The sequence below is a fragment of the Quercus suber genome, unplaced genomic scaffold (genome assembly GCF_002906115.3).
Source record: "Quercus suber isolate HL8 unplaced genomic scaffold, Cork oak 2.0 scaffold_163, whole genome shotgun sequence".
In the NCBI taxonomy this organism is placed as follows: Eukaryota; Viridiplantae; Streptophyta; class Magnoliopsida; order Fagales; family Fagaceae; genus Quercus; species Quercus suber.
Window position 1 is genome coordinate 416,822 of NW_027069624.1, and position 12,096 is coordinate 428,917.

Consider the following 12,096-nt stretch of genomic DNA (forward strand, 5'->3'; position numbering starts at 1 on the left):
AAGACGGAATTCTTCATGTGTTCAGTGTTTAGCTTTTGTTGCAATATGTTTTACATTGTCATTGGTGATGATGCTATTGCCAAAAAAAAAAATCATGTGATATAGCTGCAAATGCATCATAATCATTGCAAAATATGATTAGGGACTTCTTTTCTTCTAAGCAAAACTGTGGGTTGTCAGAATGTCCATTTTTATTCAAAGGGTTTTTTTCTCTTCTTCGATCGTGCGGGCATTATTGATATTGGCTTGTCTCTTTGTAAAATTAGCTGCATCCATGTGTACTATAATCAAGTTTGGAAACAACTTTTACTCCAATTAAGTTTTCCCCAATACAAATTGTTGATTTCCACTTGTATCAATTTTTAACTTATCAAAAAAAAAAAAAAAAATGTGCTCATTTTTAAAATTTTGTGAACCAAGTTTTCATTTGAAACTTCAGAAACGAAAAGCACTAACTTAATTAGGGACTAAGGGTCTATTTGGAGTTTATTTATTTTGCTAAAATTAAAAATTTTTGCTGAAAGTACTGTAAATAAAAGTAAAGGTTAGTTAAAATAGTATAGTGAGACTCATAAATAAGACCAAAAAGTGCAATGAAGCTCATAATAAAAGTAAAAATAAGCTGAATAGTAAAATAAGATGGTAAAATTAATCATGTTAAACGAACACTAAAAGTGTATTTTGGCCTAAAAATTATTTTACATAGATTATAGAAAACATAAATCGTGTGGGAACTATTGATATTGGTTTGTCTCCTTGAAAATTAGTTGGGTCCATGTATTTATGCCTATTATCAAGGTGGGAAACGGCTTTTTATCCTTCAGATAAATTAGTTGGGTCCATGTATTTATGCCTATAATCAAGGTGGGAAACGGCTTTTTATCCTTTAGATATTTTTTCAATTGTTAAACAGTTTATTTCCTATTATATTAGTAACGTTCATTTATGAAAACTCAAGTACCAAAAGCGCTCACTTGATAGTATTTAGGGACCAAAAATGTATTTTGTCCTATAGATTATATATATATATATATAGACACACACATAGATTATAGAAGATATAAATCGTGTGGGCACTATTACTGTTGGATTTTCTCCTTCAAAATTTAGCTGGATCCATGTGTTTATGTCTATACTCAACATGGAAAACAATTTTTTATCCTTTATTATTATTATTATTATTTTAATGCTAAATTATTTATTTCTACTTGTATAAAATTATAAATAGCGTTCATTTATGAAAATTCAAGGACACATAAATAGTGTTGAAGGAAACTGTCAAGATCCAAAAACTTTCACTTGATAAATTTTAGGGATCAAAAGTGTATTTTGGCCTATAAATTTTTTTTTCTCTTTTACATAGATGATAAAAGATATAAATCGCATTGATACTATTGATATTGGTTTGTCTCCTTAAAAAATTAGTTGGATCCATATGTTTATGCCTACCATCAATGTGGAAAACAAATTTTTATCCTTCCGATTTTTTTTTTCTAAATTCTAAATTGTTTATTTCAACTTATATAAATAATCAATAACGTTCATTTATGAAAACTCGGACCAATAATATTCAATTGAAATTCCAGAACCATATGTACTTACTTGATCAACTTTATGGACCAAAAGTATATTATGTTGATAATTTTTTTTTTTTTTTGCCCATATATTATAGAAGATATAAATTGCGTGAGCATCATTTATCCAAAAGTATATTATGTTGACAATTTTTTATTTATTTTTTACATATATTATAGAAGATATAAATTGCGTGAGCATCATTGATATTGGTTTCTCTTCTTGAAAATTAGCTGGATCCATGTGTTTATGCCTAGAATCAAGGTGGGAAACAACTTTTTTATCATTCAAATCTGTTTTTTTCTAATGCTAAATTTTTTATTTCCACTTGCATCAATACTGCTCATTTTTCAAACTTCAGAGTTCAATAGGTGCTTATTTAAAAATTTTAAAGAACCAAAAGTATATTTTGGCTAATAAATTTTATTACATACATTATACAAGACATAGATTGTGTGGACATTATTGACATTGGTTTGTCTCTTTGAAAATTTAGTTGGATCCATGTGTTTATGCAATTATATAATCAAGGTGGAGAACGAATGATTTCTCAACCTTCAAATTTGTTTTTACTAATGCTAAATTACTTATTTCCACTTGTATCAATACCACTCATTCTTTTTTTAACTCCAGTGATTAATAATGTTCATTTGAATCAGGCACCAAACGCAATTACTTGATAAACTTTATCAATCATACTTTATTTATAATAAGTTTTACTTTATGAGTCTTAGAATGAATAAAAAATATATATATATATATATATTTAGAATAGAGTGGAGTCAGAGAGTCGTTTGGTAAACTTTATCAATCATACTTTATTTATAATCAGTTTTACTTTATGAGTCTTAGAATGAATAATTATTTAGAATAGAGTGGAGTCTAGAGAGTCATTTGGTAAATTTTATCAATCATACTTTATTTATAATAAGTTTTACTTTATGAGTCTTAGAATGAATAATTATTTAAAATAGAATGGAGTCAAAGAGGTGATACTATTTTCTATCATATAATAGTTAGATCCCATATTGGACAATCTTATACAAGCCACTGTTATAGTCAAATGTTACCTCTTCTCCATTAAACGTGGAAGTCCTAATCCTATCCCTCTCTGTATCTTTATTATCCATTAAACGTGGAAGTCCTAATCCTATCCATTTCTGTATCTTTATTATTACATTATGACTTATGAGCACACTCATGGAAGCAATTAGATCAAGCGTCGTATTTTAAAGTGAAAAATCACAAAAGATATACATTTTAAAACCAATATTTGACACTTAAGAGATACCTATTCAAGTTTGGCATCATGAAACTATAATGCAGACTGATAACGTGTCCCATATCTCCTCTTCTCATCTCCTCCAAAACAAAAATCCACCACCCCTTCTCTCTTCATCTGAAAGGCAGAGTTCTATTAAGTATAATGCATTAACATGCCCTTGCCAGAATGGGGACGAGGCTTTCTTCTGATTTTATGTTCTTTTCTTCCCCTCCCCCGAATCTGTTTAATGTTTATGTATCGGACCTTTATGGCCTTTATCATCCCAGGTTGTGCCCTGGGCCAGTTATTCCTCCTCTTTTTTAGTTTTTAATGAAGTTCCTTTCTTACCCAAAAAAAAAAAAAAGCTTTAACATGCAACCTCTTGGAGTATCTCTTCATTCTAGTTCTACCTAAAATAGGCATCTTAGAGCATCTTTAACATATTCACCAAATTTTTGTATTGTTTGGAAAATGAACAGTGATATTTAGTTTTTACCTACCTACTTTTTCAAATACATTTTCCAACAAATTCTCTATTCCTTTCTCTATTTCATTTAAATATTATTTCTTCATTCATTCTTTATTCTTTTTTTATCATAATTTATTCTTTTTTTAACAACTATATTTTCAAATAAGAAGTGTTACATCCACAACATTTTACGCAATATTTTCACAACAAAATTTATGTGGAAAGTTGTTACTAGTTTTAATTTGAACTCACTACTGAAATTATTATTTTTCTCACTAATATTAACTAATAACAATCTGTTACTTAAAATTTATTGTGAAAATATTATGGTAGAATTTCTCAATTAGGATTTTTTATTCTTTATATTATTTTTCTTTCTTTCATTTCATTCTCCTCCACACACGTGTCCACTGTCCAGTGATCTCTATCCCTCTTCTTTTATTTTCTTTTACTCCTCAAGAACCTTCCAGCAACCTCATTTACTTCACATCAGAGAGAGAGAGAGAGAGAGAGAGAGAGAGAGCTATTGGTCGTCCGCCGCCCCACCGCCAGTGGAGATCAAGGTCGCTAAAAGGACAAAGCCGATGGAGATCGGCGTTCACCATACAGCACTACCACGACCGCCGCCCCATCGCTGCTTGTCCTCCTCCCTACCACCAGGCTGGGTCAGAATTGGATTTTGTTTTGTGTTTTGTGTTTGGATTATGTGATAAATGGGGTCAGATCGACTTGTTTTTCTTTCTTTCTTTTTTTCTTTTTTCTTTTTTTTTTTAATATTTGCTTGTTTTGATTCAACTTTATTTTAAGAATTTGATTTTGTTTTGTTTTTGGATTATGTGAGAAACTAAGAGAATGAGAGAAAAAAAAGAAATCCAAAGGAGAGAGAAAGAATTGATATAACAAGTAACTGGTATAATTTTTTAATCCAAGAAATCCAATTGCTAATGAACAATAGCCCATCAGATTTGATGAGCTACTGTTCATGAGCAAAAAAAAAAAATCTAGGTATAAAGAATCCATTAGAAACTGTTTTTATGGTTCCATTCTCTATTATAGAGAATTTTATGCTTTTGCCTACACAGTTAGAGATGCTCTTAGTATGGCATAGTTTAGTTCTAATCACAAAATACTTAATATTGCACTAGCTTTAACCTAGAAAGCATGGACACAAGTACAAGTATGGATACAAATACAGGTACAACACAATAACACGAGCAATTTTTGAAAAAATATAACATGATCAGCCAATATGACATTAGTACAACACCGGTACGGCAACCTAAATGAAGTGTCTGTGCTTCCTATAGCTTAACAATGACAGCATTGACATCATCAATTGCAGGACAATATACAAAGAGGTATAGAAGCAAGCACATATTGATAAAAAGTTTGTGCTTTGAGGTAAGAAGAATCTTACTTTTGTTAAGTAAAATTGTACTTATTAAAATTAAATCAACTGAAAAAGGGCCTTGTCTACCATCACACCTGACCAGCAACTTGCTTATAAGAACAGCTATAAATAGGAGATTTTACACGAAACCTACATTATGACTCTTCTATTAGTAGGTTGTGTTGTTTGATTTTAAAGGTAGGAAAATTGAATCAAAACTTTGAAGCAAGGTAATTTTATGAATCCATTCCCATAAAAGCAGCCAAAGAGGGGAAACAATTGAATCATGTTGTCTTTTAATAATGAATTAAACACGAGAGATACATGTTGCCACCATAGATCCATTTGCATGTTGACACCATACATATTAAGAACATCATACCATGTGCATGTTGCCAAAAACCAATGGATTTGATTCCACCTTAGAAGTCTACTCATAGATCCATGTGGCAAGATTAAAGAGAACATGAGGAAACAGAACCTTGGATGAACTTATTTCAGATTGTATGTACAAACTTCATTTTCTCCAAGCAAAGTCGGTTTAAGTTTCAAAATTTTTGTGATTAAAATAACCAGATTATAGCTATCAGCCCCGCCCCCCAACACCCCCCCCCCACAAAAAAAAAAAAAAAAGACCAGCCTTATTAATTCTCTACGTGATATGCAGCCACCATGAATCTCCTAACTTCCAGACAATTCATGCATCTAATTTAAGAAATTTCTTTATAATTCCCATCATTTCTCCTCCTGGAAAGCGCCCAAGACAACCCCTCGCAGCTGCAATCTCATTAAACTCACAAACTGAATCACCATTATAAGCTTGAAGCTGTTTGATTCTCTCTTGTCCAATTCCCACACCATCTGTTAGGTCATCATCAACTTCAGTGGCTGGAAGAGGAAATGGATCAAGAGAAGTTCCCAAAATGATGGACTCCCCACCTACTGCACTCACAAAGTCTTTCAACCGACACATTGCAAATGGAACTGTTTCAAAGCTGTGGTCTCCATATTCAACTGGAGTTGAGTGGTCTCCAGTAACACAAAGAAAGTAACGAAATTTTCCAGTTAATTCTGCCTCCCAGAGGAGCCTAGCCAACTGTCCTATAGCACGATCTACAGCTTCCAGCCCTTTGACTTTGAAAATGCTTGCCTTGTCATGACCTGCATCATCTATTGCCTGCAATACCAAGTATCAAGCAGACTCCATCACCATCATAACAATGGAAAATACTGAGCCAAGTACTTTGACCTCCCTTACCATCCAGTGGTCCATTGGCACAGACCCAGTCCAGAGGTAAATAAACAAAGCAAGCAGCATTCATAATCAAATGTTCTCATAGTGAAATGACTTGCCTATTAATCTACCCTGTCATTTCAAATTATCTGAAATTTTCCGCAAACAAGATGCCCAATAGGTATCTAATTCAAATGGTCTATGATCATTTGTTAGAATCATTTTCACTATTCAATCCAAAACCATCTTTTCAGGCCAGTCATGCACCAACATAGATGAGGCAAATGTTCTGCATCATTGCATGAGAGCTATGAGATCCTGTAATTCAATTTGAACCTCAATGCAAGCAGGCCCCGCATAGAATTTCTAGCTTGAAAACAATGATGTAAAATTTATTAAGATAAATTAAACTCTTTGAAGAGCTATGATAGTTGCATGTGTCTCAGAAGAAAAGATAAATAAATCCTAAAATATATGACCTTGATGTGAAGAAACCCAAAATCATAGCCATCTGATCGACCAGGTTTGTTCTCATCCTCCCCAGGTACAAAAGCAGAGGGACAAGACTGCAAAGGAGCTGAGAGTGCCTTAGCTATTGCAGTTGCTTTGGAAGTTAAAAGTGTTCGATAGTCTCCAGTTGCTCCAGGGGCATCAAGGATATCAATAGCAAGAGACAAGCCCAGGCCAGCAATAATTTTGGTGGGAGCTACCATGCATGGCCACAATCCATGCTTTTTTTCAAATGGAGGAACCTGAAATATACAATTCAAAATTTTGAATACAAAGCTGTTATTGTAAATGTATGTTACTCAATTTTTATTTTATTTATTTATTTTCAGATTTTTGGGATTTACTGAATGCTACATTACAACATGTAAGAAAAAGGGAACTTGAGTGTACAGGGGACGGGTGGAGTACACAAAAATAAAACCCTTAAAAAATTATAGCCTAAAATTAGATTAATCCAAGAAAATCTGAAAAAGAAGAACAAAGAGATTCCACCTAATATAGTAATCCAGTCAAATATAAAGGTGCTAGATTCCACCTAATATGCTCTGAAAAAAAATAAGCTTAAGGTTGTTTTATGTTAAAACCATCAAAAAGTTAAATTTTCACAGGATTTTCAAGCCTCTGGAATACAACCACATGCTAGACTTCTCACCGTAATATATCAACTTTCAGGATAAGTTACAAGAACAACAGGATGTGTGGAAGTATTGAAGATTAAAGAATAGCACATCTCAGAGCAAAACTGTTTTCCTTAATACCTTACGTCCTCCAGCTTCTGTTTGAGCTCAAAAAAATTATTCCAAATTTCATAATTATATTAAAAATAAATAAAATAAAATAAAATAAAAAAAGCAAAATCCAGACCACTTATTGAGAGATATCAAATTTCAAATACAACAGACCTCAAGTCGAATACCACAACCCCGTAGAAGGACAACATTAGCTACATTCTTCCCTTCTGCAAAACGCTTTGCATTTAATGGATGAGAAATCAGAATTCTGGACATTTCCTTGGATAACTCATTAACAACTACAGCTGTGTGCCTTGCTTCATCAGTATCATCTAGAGCTTCAACTTGCAAAAGTAAGCGGTTGTCCTTTAACGGGTCTGTCCCTGATATATTTCCGCTTAATCTTGGTCCTTTGACAACCACTCCACATCTATGCTCTGTTGCATACCTGTAGTAAATGTTATTGTGTTCATCTGTGTCTAGTTTATTATTGAAATTAAAGCCTTAAGCTTCAACTAAAGAACAAAGGTAGGGCATCTCATTTTAATTGGGAAGTCACACATGAACATGGTGGGTCTTGGAACCCACAATTTTACCCTCCACCTTGCTCTTAAAAGGGGAGGAGGCACCATTTGTAAAGCTCTTTAGCAAAAAAGGTAGGACTTCTCTCTCTTATATATTGGTGACTAAAGGACCTACATAAACTTAAAAAGCTGGGAACAATATCTTGAAACTACATATTAGTTGATTTATTTAGGCTAAAAAAAAAAAAAAAATTTTAAACTGATAAAAATTTGATATACCTTGTTCATAGATATTGAAACTTCAAAGTTATTTAAAATAGTTTAAATAACAGGAGAAGTTGATAATTCATAGAGTTCTCCAAATAAAGGTTGTGGTTGGCAAAAATCTCAAACAACACAGATATGGAAGCATAATCCAACACTAATTCACAAGCAATACTGTAGCGGATATAAGCATCCGCACCTGACTCTAACTTCGTATTGAGGAAAAGACGGCAGCTTCATTCCATCTAATGCTGCACAGAGTATGGGCCCTTCTTCTTCAAAGTGCCTGTCAGCCCTCCTACTTGTGACTATTCCATTTTTCTCATCCAAGGTTGCAAAATTTGACTACAAATCCAAAGATGGCAACAAGTCATCATGCATAATAGCCAACCACTAATAAATTTTTAAACGTACAATACACAGTCTACTAGAACAAGCATAAGCAGGACAAATGATAACTGGTAAAATATGGAAAGGAAATGAATTTCCAATGCTCAAAACAATTGACTCTTACCACATGCACTCATGATTAAGTACCGGTTGAAATTTTTATGCAAAAGGGAGTCACACAATTATTATTTTTCTTCAGTAATAAGAAAAGTTTCATGTTTAGTAAACATAATTTGATATTTCAGGCATAGGCATAGTATGAATAGAGTCTCAAAAAGGACCTTAACTCACATATACAGACATATTTTGTATCCACTGACAAGGAAGAGAGTAGCACACATAAAAATCCTATTACTTAAGATAGCAGAAAGCTAAATGTAAAGATCCTAAATTATAAAGAATAATAAAGTTTGGACCTCAAAATTCTCCCAGTATAATGTTTTTAGAATTTTTCTCCCTGCCCCTATAAGTTAACATACTCCAATAACAAGAGAAATCATTTGAGATGCGCACAATAAGGGTCCATTTAAGAACAGCTTATTTAGCTGAAACTGAAAATTTTTTGCCGAAAGTACTATTCAGCTTATTTTTGCTACTATTTATGGGTCACACTGCACTTTTTGATACTATTCATAGGTCTCACTGTACTATTTCAGCTAACTTTTACTTTTATCTACAGTACTTTCAGTAAAAAGTTTTCAGTTTCAGCTAAATAAACTATTCCCAAATGGATACTAAGAACTTCACCCTTTAAGCATGTATCCCCAACCCCAAGCCACCCAGTAAAACCAAATTGGTTAAACTAAACAGAGCCCAATTAAGATTTGAAGTGTTAATTTTCATGGAAAAAAAAAAAAAAGGGATTTAAAAGCACAATTTCACGTCCGCAAAAGTTCAAATCTATAAGATTACAGCTTCTGCAAAATATGTCAAAATACAAATCTACCAAGACCACAGTTGATCAAATTAAAATTTTCCTTCTGTACTAAAAGTCAAAACAATTATAAACTAACATCAACTGTAGATTTTCTCTTCTTTAAAATGTAGACCAACATTCATATCAGCCACTTCATTTTGTCATCAAATAGACAAGAAATAATAGCACTGTGTGGCAATGCTCATGTGTTGAAAATTCTTATCACGAATCACACTGTCCAACGTACTACTATCATACCCCACATCATATGATGCATAATTAGCTACAGGAGAAAGATATGAATTTTTAACCAAGTGAGCAACCATTGTAGTGGCCATAAATGAAAAAAAAGAAGCAAATGTAAAGAAAAATTTACTCACCTTAAATGCAATATCACCAGGAGACATTGCCAAACCAGCACCCATGGACTCAAATGCACCTCGACCCCGATAATAAACTCTTGGGTCATAACCCAATAAAGAGAGGTGAGCAGTGTCACTCCCACAACCCAAGCCTACTTCAACAGGGTCCATAAGACCATTAACTCCTGCAGATGCAATGGCATCCAAATTGGGTACTTTGGCTGCCTGCAGAGGAGTCTTGAATCCAAGCCTTGGCAGTGACACGTCACCCAACCCATCAATTAGCACAAACGCTACTCTTGTCTTAGGTTGCAGCGGACTACCCATGTTTATATATGGTAAAATTCACTTTCCTTCCTTTCTAGATTCGAGACAATGTTGCAAACTTGAAATGCAGATAAAATGAACAAGTAATAATGTAGCCCGTTTCACTCTGAATGCCGCTAAGAGCAAAGTCAGCAGACAAGCCAACCCTTCAAACAGCTGATTAAAAAAAATTACAAAAACAACACAGAACAAATGCTATTACATCAGAATATAAGTATTCCATTTATTATGGCAATTGGGCTTTTATGCAACAAATCAACAACATAGAAACAATTTATATTCACCACACCGTTATGAATGTATCATGGACTTAAATAAGTCAAAACTTTGGGTCACAAGTCCCAATCTCATACTCTGCTAAATGAGACATGGTCATAGAAAATATTTGTAAGTACTTGATAAAAAATTAAAAACTGGTATATAATTTACAAAATTGAGATTGATTGAGATCAACTAACACATTTAAAAGAAGAAGAAAATTTTAAATTTTCATTTCAACTATGAAACCTATACGAAGCACATGAAGAACCCACATAAAACCCCCTATAAGAAAATTATAAATAAATAAAGCAAATTCAAATTTAAATCACAAGAAACAATCATCAAACATTAGCAGGAGCCCTGAAGAACAGGAATGCAAATTCAAAAGACCCATAGTAAATGTCCTTTAGAATTGGGACTAACAATAGAATTCTAAAAGCGAGTATTAGCTCTTTATCCAAACGAACTCTTGTATGGCTTTTCCGTAATAGAATCAGAGGTTGGTCTGATCTGTTCCAAATGGTAATCTATCTAAACTAACCAACAAAGCTCCACTTTTCCAAAAACTAAGAAACCATACAAAGAAATGAAATGCCCACAACAACATCATCATCATTTCTAAGCTAGAAATATAAAGCTCCAATTTTGACACAAACCCAAAAGAAAAAAAAAAGGAATTAAACATCAATAATAAGTGCATGCAAGAAAAGATTTGGAGAAAAATACTTCATATTACAGAGTGTGCGCTATGCATATGCATAGTAAAGGAAGTGTACCTGTGCTGTGCCTGTGCTGATTCATTTGGACCCAAAATTAAAATAAGAAAACTCGTTTTCTCAATCTGTGGCTCTAGTTTTAGCCTTAGATTTTTGGGCTGTAATGTAATGTAATGTTTACAGAGAAATCGAATCAATTCAATTCCCTATACTCCCTGCCACTTTATTCTGCGATACCGGCACCCTTTATATTTATTTATTATTTTGATAAACAGGAGAATTATAGGGTACTTTTCTTTTTCGAATTATAGAAAAACCTCATTTATTATTAAAATAAAATTACACTCTGTGTACTCTATAGCTTAACACCGTCAAACTCAATAACAGAAATTGACAGGATTATACTTTAGGCAAAATTCAAAACTAACTCTCTAATATTCAAACTTTTAGTTCTCTAATTTTAAGTTTTGTTCTTTTAGTCTTCTGAGTTTCAATTGTTGTCAATTCAGTATTCCGTTATACTTCAGTTAGTAGTATCTGTTAAGTGAGCCAAAACAACGTTGTTTTGGTTTTTTTTTTTTTAAATAAATAAATTTTGTAATTAAAACAAAAATAAAAAAATTTTATTAAAAAAAAAAAAAACAATGTGGAATGACGCTGTTCCCCTTAGCTGAAATCAAAACAGAAAATTGTGGAAAATTTCTTAGTAGCCCTAAACTATGAATTTGGGGGGAAGAAGGAAAAGGAGAAGTCAGGGTTGGCAGCAGTGATGAAGAGAGACCGAGATTGAGAGAGAGAGAAACCGAGATTGAGAGCACATGAACGGGTCTAGGTCCGTGAACCGAGATTGTAAGCAGTAAGTATGTGATTGAGAGACCAAGTTTGAGAGAGAGAGAAACCGAGATTGAGAGCACATGAATGGGTCTGGGTCCATGAACCGAGATTGCAAGCAGTAGGTCTGTGATTGAGAGATCGGGTTTGAGAGAAGAGACACCAGGATTGAGAGAGAAACTGGGACTATGAGAGACCGCGCCCCCGGCCCGTTTTAATGAATGTTGGGCCAAACCCACGTGCATGGGTGGAGTCGTGTTATTGCCCCTCAAAATGGAGGTTCGACTAGTTATATTTTCCCCCTTTAGATTAAAGATTTTACAATGGAGTCG

At 33.3% G+C, this 12,096-nt stretch overlaps 1 protein-coding gene across 1 annotated transcript; it reads right to left on the minus strand.

Moving 5' to 3' along the window:
- Nucleotides 1-5,309: 5,309 nt before the first annotated feature.
- Nucleotides 5,310-11,173, minus strand: LOC112003361 (uncharacterized). Its single transcript, XM_024035546.2, has 6 exons — nucleotides 10,994-11,173; nucleotides 9,648-10,112; nucleotides 8,161-8,306; nucleotides 7,345-7,621; nucleotides 6,412-6,684; nucleotides 5,310-5,875 (listed from the first exon to the last, which is right to left on the minus strand). Exons 2-6 carry the CDS (start codon nucleotides 9,954-9,956, stop codon nucleotides 5,396-5,398), a joined length of 1,485 nt encoding a protein of 494 aa, XP_023891314.1. The 5' UTR covers nucleotides 9,957-10,112; nucleotides 10,994-11,173; the 3' UTR covers nucleotides 5,310-5,395.
- Between the last annotated feature and the right edge of the window lie 923 nt (nucleotides 11,174-12,096).